Source organism: Panthera onca, chromosome D1 (assembly GCF_046562875.1).
Source record: "Panthera onca isolate mPanOnc1 chromosome D1, mPanOnc1 haplotype 2, whole genome shotgun sequence".
Classification (NCBI taxonomy): domain Eukaryota; kingdom Metazoa; phylum Chordata; class Mammalia; order Carnivora; family Felidae; genus Panthera; species Panthera onca.
Window position 1 is genome coordinate 51,365,330 of NC_138348.1, and position 10,517 is coordinate 51,375,846.

The 10,517-nt window shown below is 38.7% G+C and overlaps 1 protein-coding gene across 1 annotated transcript; it reads left to right on the forward strand.

Annotated features, from left to right (window-relative positions):
• The first annotated feature begins 1,602 nt into the window (after positions 1 to 1,602).
• Positions 1,603 to 2,547, forward strand: LOC132662443 (olfactory receptor 6B9-like). Its single transcript, XM_060607913.2, has one exon. The coding sequence runs from the start codon at positions 1,603 to 1,605 to the stop codon at positions 2,545 to 2,547; it is 945 nt and encodes a 314-aa protein (XP_060463896.2).
• Positions 2,548 to 10,517: the final 7,970 nt, after the last annotated feature.

A 10,517-nucleotide genomic window follows, 5' to 3' on the forward strand; every position in this document is an offset into this window, starting at 1 on the left:
CACATGCCCTCTTGCCTCCCTTCTCCTTACTCCTCTAGGAGAACCTGAAACAATGGCTGATATTTACAGACCCAATCTACCAAGTTACCTGAGACCAGGGTCATATCCCTGGTTTTCAGACCGAATGGGTATGTTTGCTGTGACAGTACCCTGGGTATATAAGCCGAGGGTATGTCCAAAAGATGTGTATCCTGATAGATAGATAGATGCCTTCTGCCAGCAACATACCCTGAATTCACATTCCTCTGCCCCTGATCTACTTCCTGTGGATCCCAAAGCTCCAAGGGATTCATTAATTCACTTCTTAATCTATATTCATTTAATATTCATGTGTTTTCCAGTCACTGTCCTAGGCATTGGGCTCACAGTCATGAAGGCCAGAGTCTTTTTTCCCAAATTTTATTGAGATGTAATGGACATATACCATGTAAGTTTAGGGTGTAGAATGTGAGGATTTGATACTCATATATGTTGTAAAATGATTATCACAATAAGGTTAGGCAAAATCTTCATCGCATCACATAATTACACATTTTTGTGGTATTTACTCTCAGTAACTTTCAATGATATGAAACACTTAAGATTTACTCTCAGTAACTTTTAAGTATATGAAACTGTATTGTTAACTATAGTTACCTTGCTGTACATCAGATCCCCAGAACTTACTCATCTCATAAGTGGAAATTTACCCCCTTTTACCAATATCTCCCTGGATTTTGGAAAACTGCAGTGTAATGAAGAGAAAACTCAATGTGTGAGGGGGTTGTGCACTGGGGGCAAATGCTTTTGAGGCACTTGAGTGAGTTTTGGTGAGATGTCTCCTAAATGGAATCTTAAATCTTGAATCAGCTGATAAAGATTAGGGGATGGGCACAATAGTAAGAGGGAAAAGTGTAAGCAAAGTATGAGACTGATTGTAATGTGTTTCGGGAGCAAAAACTACTTGAATATGTCTGGATCATGGAAACGATTTACAGGGTCACAAGAGATGAGGCTAGAGAAATATATAGGGATCAATATATGAAGTGTCTCCTATATATGACATTGAAAACATTTCCATTTTTATCTGAAAGCAACTGGAGAGTCATTAAAGAACTTTCCAAGAACTATTTTCTATTTCCACAAATAAATTCTGAAGAAAGTGTGCTGATCAAAGACCAATGGCTCACCCAAATACTAAACTTTGAAACTTTTTCTGACATGATCTTATACTTCACATTTCCTTTAGGCAGGAAAGAAATCTTTGTGAAATGACTTCCTAATTAAACAGAGATCTGGAATGAACAAAGGAGAGACCATCTATATTCATTGACAAAGGACCTGGGAATGACATGAATAGTGACATTCAAATATTTAATCAGGTGAGAGGGATGGGAGTGCATTTTGATTCTGGGAGACTTTCATAAAAAAACAACAAAAAGCCTTAATGGAAATGTGTGCTTGCACATTTAAAAGTGACTTTGTTTTAAAAGAAGTTATTTTATGAGTCATTTGGAGGAAAGTCTGATTTACTAACATGTTGGTCTCTTGTCTGATAGCATAAGCATCTCCATTATTTGTAGTATTGTTACAAGACTCCAATACTCCTCAGTGCTTTTAGTCATGCTGGGGAAAAACATCACTCTGGTCAGTGAATTCATCTTGGTGGGCTTCCCCACTGCCCCATGGCTACAAGTCCTGCTCTTCTTCCTCTTCCTTGTGGTCTACTTGCTGGTGATAATAGAGAATCTTATCATCATGCTCACTGTTTGGATCACTGGCTCCCTCCATAAGCCCATGTACTATTTCCTGAGTAGCTTGTCCTTTCTGGAGGTCTGGTATGTCTCTGTCACAGTCCCCAAGATGCTGGATGGATTCCTTTTGCAGAAACGGCGCATCTCCTTCACAGGTTGCATGACCCAGCTCTACTTCTTTATCTCGCTCGCCTGCACAGAGTGTGTGCTTCTGGCAACCATGGCCTATGACCGCTATGTGGCCATTTGCCACCCTCTCCAATACCCAGTCATTATGACCACTGGTTATTGTGTACAGCTGGTGGCGTTCTCCTATGTAAGTGGTTTCATGGTCTCTGTCATCAAAGTTTATTTCATTTCACATGTTGCCTTTTGTGGTTCTAATGTCATGAACCACTTTTTCTGTGATATCTCACCAATCCTTAAGCTGGCTTGCAAAGACATGTCCACAGCTGAGCTAGTGGACTTTGCTTTGGCTATTGTCATTCTTGTCTTCCCACTCATCACCACTGTCCTTTCCTATGTATACATTGTCTCCACCATTCTGCGGATACCCTCCACCCAGGGAAGGAAGAAAGCCTTCTCCACCTGTGCATCCCACCTCACTGTGGTCATAATTTATTATACAGCCATGATTTTTATGTATGTTCGGCCCAGAGCTATTGCATCATTTAATTCCAACAAACTAATCTCAGCTGTGTACGCAGTCCTCACACCCATGCTAAATCCCTTCATCTACTGCCTTAGAAACCAGGAAGTAAAAAATGCTGTCAAAAAGACCATGGGGGCTGGGCAGTGCCTCCTGCTTAGCTAAGCCCTGCTGCCTTGAGGAGGAGACAGTGTTTCAGCAAGGATATCATTCCTATGACACTTTTCATGATTCTGCTCATTAGTGTTATTCTATAGATCTACATTCTGAAAGAAATCACAGCATGGGATGAGAGGAAAAAAATTAAAACTAGGAACAGGACACATTATATATTGCTTTAATCTTGAATTCATTTTAATACATACTGTATACATATTTTATAATTACTTTGAAATGACAGAGTAATAACTATTTGACATATAAGTTGGTGTTATTATCACTTTACATATAATAAACCATTTTATTCCTAAAAGAGCTCTATGAGTTAAGTATGATTACTTGCCTGATCTTATGGATCAGGACACTGAAACACACACGGAGAGGTTAAATAAGTTGTTCAACATTGCATACTTTTTTTTTAAGTCTATTTATTTTGAGAGGGAGAGAGAGAGAGAGGGAAAATGAGCAGGGGACAGGCTGAGAGAGAGAGAGAGAGAGAGAGAGAATCCCAAGCAGGTTCTGCACTGTCAACACAGAGCCCGATGCAGGGCTTGATCTCTCAAAGTATGAGATCATGACCTGAACTGAGATTAAGAGTCAGACACTCAACTGACTGAGCCACCAATGACTGACAATGACAGACACTCAACTGACACGTGCCCCCAATCTTGCATATTTAATAAATATAGAAACCATTATTTGATAATGGAGTCTAGTTCCACAATCTACTATATTAGATTCTCTCTATATCTAAGAGTCTGTGATAGTAGCTCTAGGGGCACATTAGTTAACACACACTGATGCCTGGAAGGAACAAGCAATACAATTCCAATCAGTAAGATATGGGTAGATGTGATGATAAGTGATAATAGTGTGGTAGTGGTGGTGGTGGTATTGGTGGTGATCATGCTATTTGTTATTGCACATTAATAATATTTTTATCATTTCACAATTTTTTTCCAATTTTAGCCTCCTTCTAGGACTGTAACAGCTCATTTCTCATTATAGGGATGGGATCAATAGTTTTATGACAGATGACATGATTTGTATTACTACAACTTTTGCAGTTGATATGTGTCTCTTGAGAAACTGTCTTCTGGCTCTTGAATTCTTGTGGCCTTCCATACTGTAATATGACTATTATCAGCAAACAAATGGAATATCATTACATCAATGTATGTTAGTGCTGAAAGCCTCAATACATCAATATAAAATATGACCTACACATAAATAAGCTTAAAAGTGCATACAAATTTTTCTAAGACACATGAGATTGTTAGATACCATTGAGGGATCTGTTGATTAGAAAAAGAAATGTACCAGGGAGACTTCAACAGAATTGAGACTGAAATTGAGAAAAAACTGAAACTAAAATATGAAAAAAAAATCAGAAAGGTCTACCTTGCCTCTCTGTATCTTAACCTATTTTAAGTAGGGATCAAAATTGGTCTTCTGATTGTTGAATGTTAGTTTTTCTTATATGTATATTGCTCTTATAATGTTACTTTACTACTTAAGAATTCTCAATATGAATTAAATAGGACCTACTCTTTCTATTTATTATTGTTATTTTAGAATCATTCTAGCACTCATGAACCTCAATAATATCTGATCTTTTCCCCACCTACACCAACTCAATTTTGTTTTTTACTGATCCTCAAGATGAAACATCCATTTTGATCACATTAGTCACCTTAAAGTACTCAATACTTACAATATAATAAGTCTTATATTGCTTAACTTCATTCATTCATTATTTTTTGTGCCCCTATTGTTTGGACTATGACGACCTATGAGGATATACTGGTCAACAGCAACAACAACAACAACAAAAATAGACATAGATTCTTCTTTCAAACAGCTCAGAGACAAGTGGGTAAGATAAAGGCATGATTATCTTCAGTGTTATAAGTGTGGTGATGCAAGTACAGAGAAAATTTTTCAACAGAAGTAACATTTAGGCTAACACTTGAAGGAATTAGACAAATGAAAAATGGTGGGCAGTAGTGAAGGTCAAGTGTTGCAGAGATAGGAAAGGCCAAGGGACAAGAGAAGTAACAGCACACTCAAAGACCTGAAAGATGATTAGCACCAAGTGACATGAGGAAGAAAAAGGCCACATGAGGAAATAGGTTCATGTTTACCTACCCAAATCTTACCAATTGTTGGATTTTCTTACTATCTAGATATAGGCATATAATAAGTTCTATACAGGCATTTTCAGTTTCTGCAAGTACTAGATCTTCAGCGCGAATCACTTCCATCAGGTCAATGGTAGTCACTGAGAGAGTGAAGCAGGGACAAGTCCTCAACTGCAGCACCTGTTCATTCTTATTGATAAATGTCTGTTTGCATTTGATTCCTCACTAGATTGTGAATTCCTCTAGGGCAGAAACCAACCTTTTTCATCCTTGAGTCTACAATGCCAGCCACAGTCCCTGACACTGTAGGCAACTGTGCTGGTTATTCTCTATCCTCTCTCCCAAGTCATCTAGTCTTTGCACCCCTTTAACCCTCTGTGTACCCCCCAACTCTCAGGGGGTGGGAGGAATTGATTCCATGAACTGTACAATTCTGGCTCTGTTGGCCTCCGATTTCCAATTTGGTTGGGCCAATATGAGACACCAGTAGGAAACTGAAGGATGCCAGGCAAGAGATGATTCCCTGGGTGGGTGACTGGTAATAACTACAGGTCCTGCAACAAGGGCACCTCTTCAAGGCTGCAGCCACCACTGGGTTTCTGCACTGCTAATCCTTACGTGACTCAACATTCTTTGTTGGTTGTCATCACCTTGCCCAACCTCAGTGAATAGTCATGGCATTTAATTCTACTCAAAAATTTCAGCAGATATCTCTTTCTGTTTCTTGCTGGAATTCTGACTGATATGGCACTTGATAAATATTAATCAAGTTGAAATAAATCTCATTGGGAATGCTTGGAATAAACATACCAGTCTAAAAACTCGTATGTGTTTAGATTTTAAATCAATAGTATCGCATAAGCAAACATTGTTTTCTACTTAAGTATGATATATGACAGAACTTGAATTAAACCATTGGGGTGCCTGGGTGGCTCAGTAGGTTAGGCATCTGACTCCTGGCTTCGGCTCAGGTCATGATCTCATGGTTCATGGGTTCAAGCCCCACCTCAAGCTCTACACTGTCAGTGTGAAGCCTGCTTGGAACTCTCTCGCTCCCTCATGCACTGCCCCTGTTTTGTGGAACAAAACCATTTGTACCACACTTAATTTTTCACATATTTCTCCATAAATACCTTCTACTTTTCTTCCATTCACATGATACCACTGCCAAACTGAACTGATTGAGACATCTGAGCTAACACATTCAGCAAATTTAAACTCAGATGTTGAGTATATTGTTCCCAGTTCTTCTGCCATTTATTGTAAGACTGTATACTCCATTAGGAAGCACTTAATTCCTGTCAAAAGTAGCTTAAGTTGGTTTACTTACTGCGCAGAACTAATCCCTTACTTTTTCCTTCTTAGGTTGCACTTCTTTTCTTCTCAGACTAAGTTAAACCATATTTTAGGGTCTGTAAAAGAATTTCCCCAATATGTTTTTCTAGGTGCTTCTAACTCATTCACTCAGGTTTACTAATAAATAACATAATCGGGCTTTTAAAACAGTCTCACTGGCAATTGGGTACCTGGGAAAATAATTGAGAGGCAAATATTTAGCTTAAGCCTCTGACATTTCCAGTTGTTGGCTTCTAGTTTTAGTTAAGTTATTAGAATTTGGATTTCTTTGAGCTTCTGTTTCCTCATCTGTGAAATATGGGTCATAACATCTACCTTTAAAAGTTGGCATGAAGATTATATAAAAATGAATATATGCGATGAAGGATAAAAATCATATGACAATCTCAAAAGATGCAGAAAAAGCATTTGACAAAATTCAACATCCATTTATGACAAAAACTCTCAACAAAGTAGGTTTAGTGAGAACATAACTCAACATATTAAAAGCCATATATGAAAAACCCACAGCTAACATCATACCCAATGGTGAAAAACTGAGAGCTTTTCCTCTAAAATCAGAAACAAGACAAGGATATCCACTCTCACCACTTTTATTGAACATAATACTGCAAGTCATAGCCACAGCAATCAGCCAAGAAAGAAGTAAGAGGCATTTATATGCGTAAATAAGAAGTTAATCCATCACTATTTGCAGATCACATATTATGCATAGAAAATCCTAAAGACTCCACAAAAACCTACTATAATAATAAATAAATTCAATAAAGTTTCAGGACACAAAATTAAAATCCAGATATTAGTATAATTTTTGTACATGAATAATAAAGTAGCAGAAAAAGAAATTAAGAAAACAATTCCATTTACAATTGCACCAGAAAGAATAAATATCTAGCAATAAACTTAACCACGGAGGTGGAAGACCTGTACTCTGAAAACTATAAAACACTGAGCAAAGAAATTGAAGATGACACAAACAAATGGAAAGATATTCCATGCTCATGAATTGGAAGAATTAATATTGTTAAAATGTCCATACTACCCAAAGCAATCTACAGATTCAGTGAAATCCTTAACAAAATACCAACAGCATGTTCCATAAAACTAGAACAAATAATTCTAACATTTGTATGGAACCACAAAGACCCCAAATGGCCAGAGCAATCTTGAGAAAGAAAAACAAAGCTGGAGTTACCACCATACCAGATTTCAAAACAGACTACAAAGCTGTAGTAATAAAAACAATATGGTACTGGCACAAAAATAGACACATTGATCAACAGAACAGAATAGAGGGCCCAGAAATAAACACACACTTACATAGTCAATTAATCTATGACAAAGGAGGCAGGAATACATAACTGGGAAAAGACAGTCTCTTCAACAAATGGTATTGGTAAAACTGGACATCTACATGCAAAAGAATGAAACTGAACCACTTTCTTACAACATACACAGAAATAAACTCAAAATGGATTAAATACCTAAATGTGAGGATTGAAACCATAACACTCATAAAAGAAAACATTAGGCGGTAATTTCTTTGGCATCGGCCATAGAAACATTTTTCTGTATATGTCTCTTCAGACAAGGGAAACAAGCAAAATTAAACTATTGGGGCTATACCAAAATAAAAAGATTTGCACAATGCAGGAAACCATCAATAAAACAAAAAGGCAACGTGCTGAATGGGAAAAGATATTTGCAAATTATATATCCAATAAGAGGCTAATGTCCAAAATATATAAAGAACTTATACAACTCAACACCAAAGCAAAACCCCAAATAATTTGATTAAAAAATGGCAGAAGACCAGAATAGACATTTTTCCAAAGAAGACATACAGATGGCCACAGACACCTGAAAAGATGCTCAACATCACTAATTTATTTGATAATAAATGCAAATCAAAACCATGATGATATTCTACTTTATACCTGTCTGAATGGCTAAAATGAAAAAGGCAAGAAATAACAAGTGTAGGTGAGGATGTGGAGAAAAAGGAAACTTCAGGCACCCTTGGTGGGAAAGTAAATTGGTATAGCCACTGTGGAAAACAGTACAGAAGTTTCTCAAAAAATTAAAAACAAAGAATTACCAGGGGAAGTGTCAAGATGGTGGAGTAGTAGGAAGACCCTGGGCTTGTCTTGCCCCTCAAACACAGGTAGATCAACATCAAATCATTTTGAACTCCTAGGAAATCCATTTGAGAATTAGAGAACAATCTTCACAATTAGCAGGAGAGACTATACCAGATACACGATGAAGAGAAGTGAATCAGGGAGAGAAAAGCCACAGTGGCATGGAGGGGAGGGAGCACTTTTCAAGGGGAGAAGATGAAGAGAAAAGGAGAGAGGTGGGAAGAGAGCAGCATATAAGGTTTGTGCAAGAAACACACACCTTCCCCAAAACCATTGACTGGGTGAGTCGAGAGAAGCTGACTATCGCAAGTTTTTGTAACCAGAGGAGGATAAATTCTGAGGTTTTAGAGGTCTGTGCCATTCGCTAGAATCAACCCAGGTGGGTGGTGGTGCTTCTGGGGAGAAAATGGAGGGTGGAGGCCCAGGAGTGGACAGTGGATAAAATGGTGTCGGTATCCCCTGGGTTGCACTGGTAAAGAATATTCCCCTTCTTGAAGTACCATTGGAAGAGGGTATACTGCCTTTCCAAGGACCAAAGACCTGGTGGGCACCATTAAGTCACCAATGGAGGACAGAGCTGGGCAAATAACCTGGCTGCAGCTTTTCACTCTGCCTTACCATAAACTCCAGGCATCTGTGTGACCATGCACTTGCTTTTCTAGGACAGAATGGAGCCAGGTGCAGTGCTGCATGACTCTTCTCTAGAGGAAGGGATGGGTCAGTGCCTTGACAGGTCCTTTAAGATTTATAGCTTTTAATCCCAGCTGCATGCTAGAGATAAAACACAGGAGCTGTGGTGCCAGGTGTGCCAACTGCCCAGGCACAGAGTGAGTGCAGGGGTTTGATGGAAGCCTGAGACACAGGAGGGGAGATTGTTTGCTTTTCTGTGAGGGCTTCCTGAACAGCAGCAGGCACTAGCAACCCTCCCTGGGAACAAGAGAGCAGGGTGACACCATCTCCACTTCCCCTCCCCAGCAGAGTCAGTGAGCAACACAGTGCCCCCAGTGGAAGCTGAAGCTGTTTACACCAAACCCTGGCCTCCTGCACCTTGCAGGTGCATCTTTACTAAGGCAGGTCTGACTGTGAACCAGCACAACAGGCCTCTCCCTCAGAGGATCAACACAGGCCCCCCGCATGCACCATGTCTACTGATCATAGATGTTCTGATGTGTCAGCTTCAGTTCTGTTGGAAATAGGGCCAGCCTTCTTCTTTTTAATCAGTCTTATAGTTTTTTTGTTCATTTGTTGATTTTTTAATTTCCTTTTCTCAATTTTTGGATCAGGCTTCTTTTTCTTTTGAATCAGGCTTACAGGTTTTTGTTTTCCTGCTTGTTTATGTTGTTGTTGTTCCTTTTCCTTTTCCTTTTTGCTTTTTTTTGGGGGGCATCAGGGTTTTTTTTAAAAATCTGGCATATTTTAACAAACACATCAAAGCACACCTAGCTAAAGGTCCAAACACTCTCCACTGCAAGCAAGGAGGAACTCTGCAGAGGACTGACCCATGGAAAGAATAGCCAAAATGTAAGAGCAGAGTGCACACAGTATATATCAGAAACATTTCCTAAAGCACCAGGTCCTGGGTGGTGTATGACCTCTTCTTAATATAGATTACTTTCAGGAGCAGGAAACATAATAAACTTTCATAACACTCAAAAGACAGAAACCTAGACAAAATGACAACAAAATGGAGGAATGCTCCCCAAAAGAAAGATCAAGAAGAAATCACAATCAGGGATTTGCTCAAAACACATAAAAACAATATATCTGAACAAGAATTTAGAACACAAATTATAAGACTACTAGCTGGGCTTGAAAAAAGCACAGAACACACCAGAGAAACCCTTGCTGCAGAGATAAAACACCCAAAAACTAGTTAGGCCGAAATAAAAGTCTATAACTTAGATGCAAAACTGACTGAATGTAATCACAACAAAGACACAAGAAGCAGAGGAAAGAATAGGTGAAATAGAAGATGAAATTATGGAAAATAATGAAGCTGAAAAGAAGACGGAAATAAAACTATTAGATCACAAAGGTAGACCTAGGGAATTCAGTGACTCCATAAAGCACAATAATATCTGTATCATAGGAGTCCCAGAAGAAGAGTGGAGGAAAGGGGCATAAGGTTTATTTGAACAAATTATCGCTGAGAACTTCCCTAATCTGGGGAAGAATATAGGCATTGAAGTTGAAGAGGCACAGAAAATTCCCCTCAAAATCAACAAAAACAGGTCAATGCCAAGCGACCTTTCATGTATCACAGCGAAACTTGCAAAATACAAAGATAAAGAGAGAATTCTGAAAGCAGGTAGGGACAAAAGGTCCTTAAACTATAAGG